The sequence below is a fragment of the Bombyx mori genome, chromosome 11 (assembly GCF_030269925.1).
Source record: "Bombyx mori chromosome 11, ASM3026992v2".
Lineage (NCBI taxonomy): Eukaryota > Metazoa > Arthropoda > Insecta > Lepidoptera > Bombycidae > Bombyx > Bombyx mori.
The window spans coordinates 5,100,417-5,117,202 of NC_085117.1; the positions used below are offsets into that span (position 1 = coordinate 5,100,417).

The 16,786-nt window shown below is 41.5% G+C and overlaps 1 protein-coding gene across 1 annotated transcript; it reads left to right on the forward strand.

Moving 5' to 3' along the window:
- Positions 1–165: 165 nt before the first annotated feature.
- On the forward strand, positions 166–16,585 carry LOC101737191 (adenylyltransferase and sulfurtransferase MOCS3). The gene is made up of 11 exons (XM_004924144.5): positions 166–461; positions 2,765–2,865; positions 4,476–4,609; positions 5,255–5,375; positions 7,048–7,198; positions 7,951–8,031; positions 10,518–10,629; positions 11,049–11,159; positions 12,287–12,390; positions 14,262–14,484; positions 15,568–16,585. Exons 1-11 carry the CDS (start codon positions 363–365, stop codon positions 15,720–15,722), a joined length of 1,392 nt encoding a protein of 463 aa, XP_004924201.1. The 5' UTR covers positions 166–362; the 3' UTR covers positions 15,723–16,585.
- Positions 16,586–16,786: the final 201 nt, after the last annotated feature.

Sequence of the window (16,786 nt, forward strand, 5' to 3'; positions counted from 1 at the left end):
TACTTGCATAATTTTAAATTAGACAACAAAGATGCCCCCAAGACTCAATCATTTTGATCCTGATATAGCATTATATACATCAACAACTACCTTAAAATTGCTCATAAAGTTGGAATTTGTCCCTAATCGCCCCATTTTACGGTACTATAATGTATTGTGTGGAGTGTGTAGACCATAGATTATACGCTTAATATGTGTAGACTGTAGGTGTGTAGGTGTTAATTAGGTTGTCTACATAGATTATACACTTATTATGTTGTCTAATTAGCAAAGTGCAAACAGTAGATAGGTGCCGTATGTTATTGAGTGTGTATTTTCTTGTCGTTGTTGTTCACAAAAAAATATAATTAAATTGATACGAAATGGACAGAGTCAGTGTTTTAGAGACGGAAATATCAGAACTTCGCAGAATTTTAAAGGAAAAGGAAAATGAACTTCAGGAATTAAAAAGTTTGATTAGTGTAAGCAGATCTTATTTAAATTGCAAATATGTATATGAAACAACTGTGTATGATCGACAAACACAACAGAACTGTTAAACTGAGCTGTTAAAAATTAAAACTCTATTGACTTAATTTTAAAATGTAATATTTCCAGAAATTTAACAAAAACAATTAAAAAAAACAATTTTGTCGCAAGTTCTTTAACTCGCGGTTCGCTCCTAACATTTATGTATTCATTTATTTGGGAAACGAACAGTTCAAAACAAACATATAATATTGAAAAAGATAGCTAAAACTATAACCAAACAAGTTTCCACCATTACAATCACATATAGGTAGAAAGTGAACAGAGAGAAATTTGGAAATTTAAGTTTACACAAAAAACAGAACAAAAAAACAAAAGCAACACAATACGCACATATGTACATTTACTTACACTTTAAAACTTAATAATACTCATCGGACTTAATTAATTTATAAATATTCCAAAATATCATTTCTATATGCTGGGAGTAATAAACAAAAGATGTCAGCATTAGAGAATTTAGTATCATACAACCTACAAGATCTAGGGACAAAATAGTTAGAAGCATTTTTCGTTCAAGCCAAGGACAAGTAGAAGGTCTGTTTAAAACTTGCGGAAATGACATCTGCAGAACATGCAGTCCCACATCCCCTTCATGGCGCAGGAACCTCTTAGGAGGCTCTGCCCCCTGCCCACATAGGGGTTCCACGGTGTAAGAATACTCTTTAGCAAGAAAATTCCAAGATTAAATTTGAGTGAAGTTCTTGTTATATCGAAAACTTCGTCACATTTACACAGTAAATATGCATCCAAATTTTACATTAGTAGTATAATAATATGAAATACTTCAGAATAAATAAACAACAAATTGTGTTTTCTGTGATGTATTAAGGAAAGAAGATTTAAAGCAATGAATCTCTTTTAAAACAGTATACAAAACTGAACGCTCTTTTTACTCAATGACAGACAAGTAAGTGATATAGATAGATATAGATAAGAAAACCCTTTTTTTAATATTAAATAGTTTTAAAGGTTTTTCTTTACATTAATACATAAATATAGACACATAATACACAGACATTTCAGACTGAGGTTTGATTTTGAATGGTTCCTGCACACATCATGCAAGTTAATATTTAAATTTGATTTCCAATCAAAACTAGAAGGCTTATAGCCTTTGGAAAAAGTTTATTAATTGGTCTAAAAAAATTTACCACTTAGAATTATCAGTGCCTACTGATGATCCCATTCCCTCTCTGGATCTTTGGAACCTCTGGGTCTGCTCAGGGGCTTTGGTGCCCTCTGTATTTTGTACTGTATGTTCCATGGGGAGTGCTCTGAGGATGATGATGATGATGACGATGACTCGTCGAGCCCTTCGTCGCAAGCGACGGGTTCGACGAGAACGATGACCGGTGCTTGAGGTACCCAAAAGCACCGTTAGTGGATCGGGAGGATCCGAAGTGACGTGTTTGGAGCGACGTGGACTGCTTTCCATTCTGTCTGCAGGATCGGGAATGTAGTTACCGGCGGCCACGATGAGAGGGTTCTCGTGTCGTGCCGCTTTATCGAAGTGGCGCATCGACACCGATTGAAGATACTTACTGTCATCCACAGCGCGTTTCCAGAGAGCTTTTTGCCACATACCATCCGTTTTTGGGAATGAGCTCCCACTCTACGGTGTTTCCTGAGTGCTAGAAGAGACATGTCCTTTTTCAAACGAGACTTATGGAAAGTGTTAAGCGGTAGGCAGTGGCTTGGTTCCTCCCCTGGCATTGTTGATGTCCATGAGCAACGGTAATCACTCACCATCAGGTGAGCCGTATGCTCCAGGCAATAAAACCAACAATGTTAAACTGAGAACAGTGCCATTGCTTATCCAAACAAATCATTAATTTCTCTGAAGACGTGGTTTGCTAATATAATCAACTAGCGGGCGGACCCGGCGAGCTTTGTGCCGCCACACGGTTTGTTTCAAACACATCAACCGGTCAACTTCAAAATTTAACCATAGAACGTTTAGCTGTCAGTTGCGTTTTGTTATACCACGTTTTATGTCACGTCCCACGGAATGTGATAAAAAGTATCCTATGTCCTTCTCCTGGCTCTAAGCTACCTCCTCACCAATTTTCAGCCAAATCAGTTCAGCCGTTCTTGAGTTATAAATGGTGTAACTAACAGGACTTTCTTTTATATATAGATATTACCAATGAGATTGTCTAGGGATTGTTTTAATCAACTGTTATAAACATATCTGTAGCGGAAGTAACTAAACTGGCATAAAATTTACTTTTAGGATCAACAATCAAGTAAAGAATTAAATAATCACAGTCAGCCGATAAGTGATGCTTCAAAATCATCAGTAGATGCCTGTCTTCCAAAATGGGCGATAGAAAGGTAATAGGTATTCATGACGGAAATTATTACTAACTAATTACCTACCAATGTATAAATTGTATGAGCGACATTAATAAATTAATAATTTTTTTACTGGTGGTAGGACCTCTTGTGTCCGCATGGGTAGGTGCCACCGCCCCGCCTTTTCTGCCGTGAAGCAGTAATGCGTTTCGGTTTGAAGGGTGGGGCAGCCGTTAATAATAACATAACTATACTGAGACCTTAGAACTTATATATCAAGGTGGGTGGCGCGTTTACGTTGTAGATGTCTATGGGCTCCAGTAACCACTTAACACCAGGTGGGCTGTGAGCTCGTCCACCCATCTAAGCAATAAAAAAAGCTATATTTATATTACAGCGATGCTCCAGTCAATCTCTGGATTGGTCAGTCTGTCAATGGCATGTTGCGTTTTAATTGTAATCCTTATGATCCGAATGTACTTTAGTCAGTTATCTGCCTCACTAACTTTACCCAAGTACATATGTCTGTATCCTTTGGCACATTGTAGCCTGTAAAACTGTAGGCAGCCGCTTGGCTCTGCTCCTAGCATTGCTGAAGTCCATGGGCGACGGTAGTCACTCACAATCAGGGGGGCGGTTGCTTGTCTGCCTACAAGGGCAATAAAAATAAAAAACAACATTTTTCTCAGATTAATCATCATCAACATGTATACAAGCGGTGAAAAGTTATATTAGCCTAATATGCGACATTTATCTTTGTATTTAAGGTCTGTTTTGTTTAACATTACAGGAGATGTTACAAAAATGTCGCTTAAGACAATAAAATAGTCTTTTATCCCTCAACATGATAGTATAATTCCAATGTGGTGTCCTTTAAAAAAAAATGTGTGGTGTCGTGGGACACCGGATAGGAACGATGTTCCTTATTATAAAAATATTAATTTTAAGTTCTATTCGAGGTATAAAGAAAATAAAACTGGAGGTTTCGCAACAACCCACGGTCATTCGGTAACATGCGAGCTTATTGTGGTACACTTCATTCACGGTTGTTTGCATAAGAGTTAGTCTATTGCGCAAACGAACGCTCTGAGATCGTGGTCAATGAATGATAAAAAAATATGTTTTATTTTTGAAGTGAAACTTCTTTATCGGCGTTGGAAAAAAATTTACCGTCACATTTTTCGGTTACGCGTCACATTTTTCCGTTACGCGCCATCTTTTTCTTGCCCCTACCACGGTTGGTTCAGACGAAGAGTACTTTCACTTTCTCCAACGGAGTAGGGATAGCATTAATGTTTCACTTCTTACGTGTGTACACTAGTACACGCACACATTTTTTTTGTATGTTATTACAAAGTTAAGTCGTATACTGTGTGCATTACTAATAAAAATCTTACGTTACGGACGTTTTTCCCCGGCTAGGGTACCCCTCCGCATTGTCCCGTAAGGAACTTCGTTCCAAAATAAAGCATTCAAATAACTAAAATCGGCAAAAAATAAAACAGAGAACTATTTTTTTTTGATAGCATTGTTAATGCCGAATTAAAACCACATTTTTTTTAAGTCAATTTTCTCTCGCTTATCTTAATTTCATTAAAGCATCAGACTTGTTGCTCTTTAGATCTGACTGGCTTGGTATACTTTTGCAGGTACAGTCGTCAGATCCTTCTCTCGGACATCGGCGTCGAAGGACAGGTTAAGATCTGTTCTGCCAAAGTACTGATTGTGGGAGCCGGCGGCCTGGGATGTCCGGCTGCCATGTACCTTGCCGGGGCGGGCATTGGTAAGGTCACTATAAACTGGCCTCATGGTTTTAATCTATCTATACTAATATTATAAAGCTGAAAAGTTTGTTTGTTTGAACGCGCTAATCTCAGGAACTACTGGTCCAATTTGAAAAATTCTTTCAGTGTCAGATAGCTCATATATTGATGATATAACATCACGGCAAGACCAATACAAGTGGAACACCAATAAAGAATGTTTCAAAATATTTTCACTTTTTACGTAAATGGAGTGGGGGGTAAAATTTAGCGTTATGCCAAAGTAACTATTCCACGCGGACGCAGTCGCGGACAAAAGCTAGTTGTATATAAAATCCAGCAATGTTGCATGACTTGTCTTTATATTTGTTGCCATGATGAATGGTATCATAATGTGGAGGCTCGTTCGAAGTCTCATTTATATGCATACTGGCTGACCTTTAATTGAAATTGTGATAGCCTGATAGCCTTGAGAGGCTTTGTTAGCGTAACCGGGCGAGTAGGTGAGCTCACGGGGCTCAAACCGGATTGCTAACACTGGCCCTAGCAAGAGCAGTGCTTCGCAGAATCTACCACCTGATCGGAAACGCGACCCACTGAGAAGATCCGGCGAGAAACTCAGTATGCTGTTTTATATTTCGAAGGTATTTTTATTGAATTTTCAGGCGAAATAGGCATCGTGGATTATGACGCGGTGGATCTGACCAACGTGCACAGACAACTGCTGCACCATGAAAGCAACGAGAACACCAGCAAGGCGTTCTCGGCCGCTGAGTCTCTGAGATGGTGCGTTACGTGAACACTCCGTCGCGGTCGGAACATATAGCGATGACAGATGTCAAAACTGACAGCTATCAAACTGACGTCGCTCGTTAGGCGCGAGCAAATTGAGATGTCAAAAAAATATAATACAAAACGTGTGCAATTCAGGCGTGGTCAAAGTGAAGCCTTCTAAAATTTTGTGGCTTCAAGATAATGAGACGAATTTAAAAATTTTAGGTTTTATTAATTATCATAGTGATACAAAGTTTGATAATTATTTTACATATTATTCTTATAGTGTCTTGTCTCTTTTTCGTTACATCGACTTTCATTACATTTCAAAAAGAGACTTTTTATTAACAAAAATTACAAAAGTGGTAGGTATTTAGCCGCATCAGTGCACACCCACCATTGCTGATGTCCACGGGCGACATTGCCACCTATCTTGCGATATGGGATATTGGTCTCAATTGTATATTATAACGACTGTCCCACTCTTGGAACTGGGACTTGTGACTTCGCAGCAATAGGGAGGGTTGTGGTAGCACCCGTGCGGGCTCACAAGAGGCTCTGTTGTGAGCGCGGTGTATGTAGTTCCGCTGAGAATACAACAAATAATATAATACATATGTCTTCCTTATTTGGAACCAATGATACTATGGAGGGTAGAAGTAAAGAAAGCATATTAAAAAAAAACAAAATGTGTGCAATTCACACGTGGTAGAAGTGAAACCTTCCAAAATTAAAATACAATTATCCTAGACGTCTTAAGTATATGTAAAATTTTGTCATTAGTAAATAATTGTAAGGTAGCGCCCTCTGTGAATTGATATTTTAATTTCACATATAATCCTAAATTAAAATTCACTACAAGAGCTTTCATACACACGTTAGTATTAAAAAATCTCACAGATGGCGCTGTATTAAATAGTATGTGTATTTCTGTCTCATTCTTTGCTGGCTTCATCCTACACATTTTTGTATTTGTGTCTCTTACCTGTCGTTTTTTCCGTTGCATCCGGTTTGAAATCACAACGATTCTAAAGAAGTTTTCACTTCAAAAGTGTCCGCTGTAGGGTGGCACCAGAGTAGCAAATGGAAGCGCCATAAACTATTAGAGTAAGTTTTCAATCACGAAAAAAATAAACACCCTACGTGAATAAATAAATAGTTGAGTTTTTTAATACTGCATATTTTGAAACCATACAAGTCACAAAAAAAATAAAGTTTTTCAATCCAGCACTTATTTTCACTTCATTTTGTTTAAAACTGCTATATTCATTATATTTCCACTTCCTACACTAGCGCTATTTCGGTGAATCTTCCAATTACTCACCTTTTACAGGGGAACACTTTTTCAACTGGTCCCTCCTATATAAGATGGTGCTTCTGAGTTCTTTTTTCTTATTACTTAGATGGGTGGACGAGCTCACGGCCTTCCTGGTGTTAAGTGGTTACCAGAGCGCATAGACATCTACAACATAAATGCCGCCATCCATCTTGAGATAAGAGTTCTAAGGTCTCAGTATAGTTACAACGGCTGCCCCGCCCTTCAAACCGAAACCCATTACTGCTTCACGGCAAATATAGGCAGGGTGGTGGTACCTACCCGTGCGGACTCACAAGAGGTTCTACCATTAGTTCTACCCTCTGTAAAGGATATTAACCTAATCGCTCAATCGTGGCGATTTTTCAGTATAAACTCGAAAATTAAAATCACACCATACAACGTTCAGTTGGACTCGAAGAACGCTCAGCAAATCGCTTCAGCTTATGACTTGGTGCTCGACTGCAGCGACAACGTCCCGACCAGGTATCTGTTGAACGACCTGTGCGTTATGCTAAAGGTGAGTGGCGCTCACGGTCGCCGGAGCTGCAGCTTGTGGCTCAGACATACCACTTAGCGGTGGTGGGGAAGCTTTAGATGTCAAAGTTTGCACATTAAAAGTGACGGTGAATATTGGTGTTGTGGTACCTACCAGGACTTCCTGCCACTTCTCCAAAGACAGAGAGCGACCTTTGAGAATAATCTGATTGAGGAAAGGGTTGTGCTATGCTGCTGTTGCGAACGAGGTTAGGAAACGTGGCAGTGGGAGGGTGAGGGATGTTGTCGATATCAACACTAGATTATGGGTCACAAAGATCGTTTTTTCGATCGCTACCTACTGTCTTAAATATGTGCGGAATGCTTAGGGTGAAAGGGACGTATTTATAGGTAAGAAAGGGACGGAGAACAAAAGGTCAAGATGGCGATGGGGCTTAATAAAGCGAACAACGAAGACGTGTGTTTATTTCTTACGTGGGTGGACGAGCTCACAGCCCACCTGGTGTTAAGTGGTTACTGAAGCCCATAGACATCTACAACGTAAATGCGCCACCCACCTTGAGATATAAGTTCTAAGATCTCAGTATAGTTACAACGGTTACCCCGCCTTTCGGACCGAAACGCATTACTGCTTCGCGGCAGAAATAGACAGGGTGATCGTGCGTGCTACATATACTTACCCAAGTTTATCATATTCCGGTACTGGTCTGCGGAGTTCGAACCTCGGCATAGCCACCAGGCCACGGCGACTTCAGTGGTTGTGTATGTTCGCAGATCCCTCTGATATCGGGAAGCGCTTTGAAAATGGAGGGGCAGCTCACGATATACGGGTACAGGAGACAGGACCATCACCAGGTCAGTGGGGGGTTGGGACAGCTGCTTGTTAGCTTTGTACGTGGAAAATGTGTGATCCCCGCGAGGTGAGCTCAGGGCTCCCCTGGTCGCGAGTGGTCACAACAGCAGCATCACAACGAACCCGAGGTCACCAGGTGCAGCATCCAAGAAAAGAGCACGATGAGCACTCCCCACCATATGTAGTGCGCGACCAAAGATCTCTAATGGCAATTTGTGTATTTAATTAAGAGTTTTACCTTTTTTTTTGCGCTTTGTGCTTTTGGTAATTATGATTTTGTATGTCAGTGTAAGTTCAGACAAAGTTAAGATAAACGCTATTTAGTTATTTATTTATTATTAGATACGGGTTCACTTGCTGAACATTGATTTACGAGGTTCATATACAATATTGTTACGCCGGTAAGAGTAGCGCCATCTATCGCCGAATAGCCGAAACGAATATCAAAGGATCTAGTAACACTAGAACGACCGAGAAGTACAACGCCATCTATTGTCAGATAGCAGAAAGACACACCGAAGCTGCTCGACTTGCCCAGAATGTTTTTGATAAATCTAGGGATGTCGTATCGACTATTTATGCGTTGCAGGGATGACACGAACGCAGCTAGTAATCGGTACTACTCGAAGCGAAACAGCGAACGGATCACCAGAAGCGAAGCGGAAGAAGTGAATTGAGAATTTTAAAGTGTTTTAATTGTTCTAAACGCTAATACAGTTTTAATTTTCCACTTCGGTAGTTTTTTTTTGTTTATCCCGAACTCCAGCGCGTAACAATATATAACGCGACTGTATGTATATACTTAGTCTGGCCATAAATACTGTTACAAAGGAAAAAAAAGATTATATTGCAAATAACATTTATTACTTTTACAACGCTCAGACACAGCCCACTGAGTTTCTCGCCGGATCTCCTCAGTGGGTCACGTTTAAGATCCGGTGGTAGATTCTGCGAAGTACGGCTCTTGCTAGGGTTCGTATTAGCAACTTCGTCAGGTTTGAGCCCCGTGAGCTCACCTACTAGTTAAGGTTCCGCTGAAATAGCCTTTCAAGGCTATCAGCTTCGGTAGGAAAAAAAAACTTTTACAGTGTGTTAGTTTAATACATAAATATAAAACAATTTAAAATATAAAAAGCTTATTCGAAGTGGTCTCCATTGGCTGCAAACAGTCCTTTAAGCGTTGAGGCCAGTTATCAATAGAAGCTCTTTCCATGGGAAAAATTTTCACTGCCAATCGTACGGATTGTTTTAGGGACTCCAAATTATCACGACGCTTAAGAGCAAGGCGTACTCTCTAAAACTGACCATAAATCATAATCCAGCGGATTAAGATCGGGACTAGACGACGGCCAGTCTTCAGCTCTGATGAAGTCCGAAACTTTCGTTTCCAACCAAGACTGCGTAGACCGAGCCTTATGACCTGGCGCCGAGTCTTGCTGGAAGGACCATTCTTGATTATTGAATATGGTGTTGTTAAGGGCCTTCACTACCTTCTCTAGAATGGTATCTTGATACACTTGTGCCGATGTTTTGATACCTTTTTCACAAAAGTATGGCTCAGTCACTCCTTCATAGCTAATACCCCACCAAACCATCACTGAAGTCGGATAGTGCCCACGTTGCACTCTCTCGACTAATTGGGAAGCTTCCTTAGAGCTTTGAGCATAGATACGGTCATTTTGTTTGTTAAAATGTTGCTCAATTGTAAAAAACTTCTCATCCGTAAACAAAAATTTTCTATGACCTCCCTTTGCGTACCGCTTCAGTAGTTGTTTCGATTTTACCACCCTATTCTCTTTTAAATTATCAGTTAAGAAATGACCAGTACGTCTCTTATAGGCTGCAAGTCCTAAGTCATCTTTTAAAATACGCGACATGGTTCTAGGTGCTATCTTCATCTCCCGAGATAAAATCTTTTGCTTTCGGACAGGATTTCTTCGAATTCTTTCCCTTACTGCTTTGACCACCTTTTTCGTACGAACACTACGTGGACGGCCAGATCTTTTTCTGTCACAAACAGAGGAGGTCTCATTGCACCTATTAATAGTCCGGTACACAAACATTTTACTAATACCAAGCGTATGGAGAGTTTTAAAAATTGCATTTGTCTCCATACCTACTTTGTGTAATGTAATCACAGCGATTCGGTTCTCTTTATCACCTCACTCCATTTTAATATCGCAAAATATTGTACAATGTATTGGCGCCAAAATGAGAAAACTCAATGAGCAATCATATAAAAATGACAGATTCCAAATTCAAATGTAATATTTTGTTTATTTTTAATTGTAACAGTATTTATGGCCAGACTAAGTATTACTTGACGAGTTATATTCGACTGACTTCCTTCGTAATGGCTCGATACATTGCAACCTTACCTAAATGATAAGCTAACCTCAGTTGGCACAGAGGTATTCTTGGTCCGAGTCTTACAGTGTGATTTATATAATATCCAAGACTTCTTAGTGATAGTTTTTTTTTATTTCAGGAGACGTACATAGGGCCTTGCTACCGCTGCGTGTTCCCCACGCCCCCCCCTCCCGCTGCGGTGGGCAGCTGCTCCGCCCACGGGGTGGCCGGGCCCGTCCCGGGGACCGTGGGTGGGTGCTCCGGAGCGAGGACGCTCATATTTGTGTATATAGGGACTAAATAGAGCATTGGATTTTTTATTGCCCTCGTATGCAGGTGAGCACGCGGTCTCCACCTGATGGTGAGTGGTTACCGTTGCCCACGGATTTCAGCAATGCCAAGGGCAGAGCCAAGCCGCTGTCTACCGTTAAGTACTCTCCACAAGCCTCGTTTGAAGAAGGATATGTCATGGAGATAGGTATGTCATGTGCTAGTGGTCATTGGAGCATGTAAACATAATGACATGTGCACTTTGGGCCGCGGTCTAAGTTCAGTCTAATAAAACGATCAATGCTTAGCTCTTCGTACTGTTACCCACGTGTGACGTCATAAGTAATGACCTGACTTTAAAAAAAGTTCTGACTCCCCACGTTTATGTCGCTCGACACAGGAACCCTGCAGGCCCTGGAGGCGATAAAGTACGTGATAGGCAGGACCGAGAGGCACCTGCTGGTCGGCCGCATGCTGCTGTTCGACGGAGAGGACGCGACCTTTAGGGCAGGTGAGTAGCACGGCGGCTGTCTTGACGACGGTTGCCATGGCAACGGTTGCTATGCGACGCTACCGTCCGCGCGAGAGTAGGTGAAAAAAAATTCGTGTCGAGTGAGCGGCTTCCTCGTGTAGAGAGCAAATATTTGTGACGAATATAAACTGTTGTGAGTCCGCACGGATAGGTTCCACCGCCCTGCCTTTTCTGCCGTGAAAGTATGAATTGTGGGGCAGCAAGTGTGTTATAAGAATTGAGACTTAGGACTCGTGTCTCAAGGTGGATGGTGGCATTTATGTTGTTAATGTCTATGGGCTCTGGTGACCAATAAATACAAGGGTGGCTGTGAGCTTGTCCACTTATTTAACAAATAATAAAAATAAAGTCCCATCAGACGGACTGTAATGCTTGTATAGAGCAAACTCCTACAAATACACATAGATAGCGCGGAGTGGCTGCCCCCCCGCCCCCTAGCGGGACAAGGCCCCCTTTCCTTGAGACCAGCTCGTGACCCAGCTTGAGACGTGGGATCGCAATAGCGCCGCGTGCACACGATCACTTGCGGATCATGCGTGTTGTTACGCGCTGAGGCTCGGAATAAATAAAACTTTCACCGAAGTACAAATTAAAACTCTATTTAAAACCTAGAACACATAATTTTTATTTATTTATTTCATTTACATCAGATTTTGCATCCATATTACACTCATTAACATTTCATTTATACTAGAATGAAGTAAATTTACATCAAAACTACCTTAACCTAAAGGCTGGTTTGGATCCAGAGTGCTCTACATGCACACGTGTACAATATTGCATTATTGGGCAGTCCAGAAGAAACGCTTTAAAATTCGCAATTCAGATAATCCGTTCGCTGTTTCGCTTCGAGTAGTTCAGATAACTAATTGCCTTCATGTCATCTCTGCAACGCTTATATAGTCGTTACGACAAATCTAGAATTTTCGGGAACATTCCCGGTAGTGCGATATGCGTTTCGATATGCGTTTCCGTTATTTGACAATAGATGGCGTTACACTTGTCGAACGTTCTAGATTTTACTAGTTCTTTTGATACTCGTTTCTGCTATCTGATGACAGCTGGCGTTACTCTTACCGGCGTAACAGTATCCAATTGCTTTTTAGTAAAGTTGCGTCCGAGGAGACCCGCGTGCGTGGCGTGTGGGGACCGCGGAGGGGGCCGCCTGATCGATTATGAGCAGTTCTGCAATGCGCCGGCCAAAGAGAAGGTACTGCCTCCTACATTGCGGGCCGACATACTGTGTGTAACATCATCATTATCATCATCATCACGGTTCCAAGCCGGTTTCGACCATGGTGACCAAAATGTTCGCCCTTCCCCCCTAGAGCGAAGGTCGCTACGCCACCTGTAGTCGACAAGAGCGCCTCCGCCTCCAGGTCCCAGGGAGGCGCCCCGGCGAGCAAGCATGCCGCCTCGTAGGAGACGGTGCGGTATCCTCGGATGGCTTACCTCCTTACCTTCCTTAACACGCTTTTTATAGGGAGCCGAAATAAAATGTGTTTTTTTTTTGTTCGATTCCTGTCGGGATATTAGAACGAAGAAATGAGTGAAATATCATATAGAACTAGAGGTTCCACAGTAGTCGAAATTCGACTATAATTAATTGGAATAGTAAGTTTGTACACTACTATGATTGTATTTTATACTTCTATAATCACAAATTTCGCCAAGACTACACTATAAAAAATATTAACAAACAATATTTAATCTATTCTCAATTTGACAACAGACGTCAAGAACAAAAGTTTGACAATAAATAGTACGCATGCGTGTGTGCGTCAAATACATGGTATGTAGTGTGTGTAATGTTTTCTTTATTGATTTAATGTATCTTTTATGCATTATTTAAAAAAAATATTAGCATTGTGCACTTCTTCTCTATATTCTCTATAAGTGTGGAAAATTTCATACTCCTCATACCAACATTAGTTATTATTAGAAAAAAAGTGTCAGTTTCCTAAGCGACTAGTTGTAACCGTCCGCTTCGCTGGGCATTTAAAATTAAAAATAATTGATTATTTATATATTTATTATTATTTCTCACTCCCACAAAGATTCTCATCATTAACGCCCCCGCAACTGGTGTACGGAGTTCAACACTCGTATAAACATTAGTCTATCCATTAAGTACATGTATTTTCTACATGGATAACAAGTTTCAAGTCAATCGGATGCATGGTTCAGTAGTTATAACGGAACATCGTAAAAATTCATTGTAGATTTATACATTAGTATAGATTGGGATTTCCCTGAAAAGTCAAAAAGATGTCGATTTTTTTTGTGTCGCTTTTCATTGTTACACTTTATTGAATAATGCGAGCGACAAAGAACTCCCGTTCGAATATTTGATATGTGTATCACTAACACGTCAAGTGATGAGAAATAAAAGAGATGGACTATTCTGTCGTCTCTTTCTCAATAGGGAAACTCCAGTTTTTGTTACAAATATGTGTTTTTGACGTGATAACGTCTAATAAATGGATTAACACCGGCTGCAAGCACGAAAAAGTGTCACGTGCCGTCCGACCCTGAGCGTGCAAGCGAGAGCGCGGAACAAGCGATAGAGAGGCATGATCGGCCCATCGTTAATTTATCGAAAAAATGTTATTTTCAATTAACTCCTTCTTTGTATTATACAAAATAATAATAATTCAGTTCAATTCATAACAGTATGCAATTTTTCAGCAATGTTTCTTTATGACGTTATCACGTAAAACTATCGTCCGTAAACCGACTTTACAAACAGTTTTTTGTTTTGTACTTTAAAAAAATCGTTCCCGAAGAGGTTGCAGCATCAACTGATCCGAACCACTGCTTATAGAAACTGTTTTCCTAGAATTAACTGATCTTGGTTTAGTAACAGCTTATCTGGGAAGCATTTTGTGCGCAATTCTTCCGCAAAGCAGTCACGTGTTCTGGTTCAAAAGGCGTATTGAAACTTGAATCTTATGTCTCGATATGTGTGGCGGTATTCGCGTCAGATGTCCACGAACTACGGGCAACTCCAATCACCCGCCTGACCCATCTCGATCACGCGTCTCTAACTGGCCCGTGGTTTTAGCACAAATTCGATTCCAGGACTTGGATCTGGAGGTGCTGCCGCCGGAAAATCGGGTCAGCGCCAACGAACTGAACGTAATGATGAATAACGAGGAGCGAGGAGGACGTCATCTCGTGGTGGACGTTAGGAACGAGCAGGAGTACGCGATGTGCCACATTCAGGGCTCGGTCAACTACCCCGTGGAGAACTTGCACCGGAACTTGGAGGAGTTGATCGAGAAGACCAAGGAGTTTGATGGAGGTGAGCTTTTTTTTATTGCTTAAATGGGTGAATGAGCTCACAACCCAAGTAAATGCGCCACCCGCCTTAAGATATAAGCTCTAAGGTATCAGTATAGTTACAACGGCTGCTCCACCCTTCAAACCGAAACGCATTACTGCTTCACGGCAGAAATAGGCAGGGCGGTGGTACCTACCCGTGGTGCGGACTCACAAGACGTCCTACCATCAGTAATTACGCAAATTATAATTTTTTCGGGTTTGATTTTTATTACACCATTGTATTCCTTCACCGTGGAAGTCAATCGTGAACATCTGTTAAGTCTGTATTTCAGTAGAATAATTGGTACCCACCTGCGGGATTCGAACACCGTTGCATCGCTACATACGAATGCACCGGACGTCTTATCCTTTAGGCCACGACGACTTCAAAGCTCAGTGTTCTCAGCCGCCAATTGATAAACGCAGTGAGGGACGCCTTCGGGCCCGGTGGAGTGATGAGCTGTGCAGGGTGGCTAGCAGAAGCTGGATGAGAGAAGCTGAGGATCGTGCTCAGTGGCGAGCAATTGGAGAGGCATATGTCCAGCTGTGGACTGCTATAGGCTGATGATGAGCTCAGTGCGGAGGGCACGTTGCCCCGAAATTCGTGCGTAAGGTTTGGTCTGGTAGCCTATCCACTTGGCTCCGATTGTGCTTTTTGTGTAATTGACTCTGCTGCTGGTAATGGATAATGTCGATAGAGTTATGAAGTTTTTCAACTTGTCTAGCGATGTAGGATGCGATGGTGCGCGGTCCACTCAATGTTAAGTTCAAGGAAATTACAGCGCGTATGACGTCACCCAACTTGCATATTGAAGTCGAAGTTTCAATTGGGTCATACAGCGGCTGGTTCGACGCAGATATATCCAGGGCAGTGGTGTGGGCTCACGGCGCGCTTCATCATCAGTAATGACGCAAATCTAATCGATGCGACTCCCATATCATTCATGAACTAGTGTTAGCTATATTTTACTACGGTCGCCTCAGTACGAGACTTGTGGGCGACTCGTCCATTAGGCGACGGCGACTTGTGATTGCGGTTGAGTGTCTGTTTGTTCTCTTCCAGTCGTCTTTGTATGTAGACGGGGAAACGACTCTCAAGTCGTAGCAAAGAAGGTTCTAGACGTGACGGACAAGGAGAGATGGAGTAAAGTGAAGGATCTGGTGGGAGGATTACATTCCTGGTCGAAAAACGTCGACCCGGACTTCCCAGTCTACTGAACCGATTCCGCGCGGATCGATTCAATAGTGACGCCGGGAAATTGAGCTTTTAAGTTCTAGACCAAAAACCTTTCGTTGTTTCTTTATGAGCTGGATACGAGTTTGTGGTTCTGCTGCCGAGGCTGGTCCGGAAGCGGAAATAAGGGTTTAGCACTCTCTAGTGAGTGCGCGATCAAAATAAGCATGGTTCCATTAAAAGCAATGGCGCCCCTCAAACACCTAAACCCGCTTCTCTGAAGAGGGCAGTCATTGTACTAAGACTTACCGTCGGCTTAAGACTGCCGTGTCACAACGTCGCGAACAACATGGCGACACTAGCCAAGCTATGTTGCTCTCCCCCACTGCCAAGCCAAGCCCAACGTGTGGGGGGCAGCGACGGTCAACCTTTACAAACCCTTAATATGCTAAATTCGCTCGGAGCCGCCTCGGCACGAATGACAGCTGTAAATTTTGACAGGTGTCACTATTGAATTAATTCGTCACATCGATAATATGGAGGGCAGAAGCAAGGATCATAATTTTAGTGTATTAAAAAATGTCCGCTGAAAGGTCGCCAATTAAGATGGCGCCACAGTAGCAAGGGGATGTATTTAAAAAACAGCGCCATAAACTATCACACTTCACTTCAATCAACACACATCACTTCACATCACATCACACATTTCCACCTCCCACACTAACGCTATTTCGGTGAATCTTCAAACTACAAATTGCTGTTTACAGTTTGGACACTTTATAAACCTGTCCCCTATACAAGATAGAGCTCCTTATCTCTACCCTCCATAAACGATAATTAGATTTAAGAGTAATGAATATGTAATCATTTTACATAGGTAACTTTTTGCAATAAACTTTAAATACAATATCGTTGTTTTTTTCCCGGCAATATTATTATTATTAACGGACTTCAAAGGAAAGAAGGGGGGAGGGTTCTTATTTCGAGATTTTTCTTTTAAAATCTAAATTTAGAACCAACACGTAAGTATCTTAATGTAGCGTCAGAACGCTACTTCGACAGAGCGGCGCGACACGATCTTATCGTGGCCGCAGCTAATTACCTATCC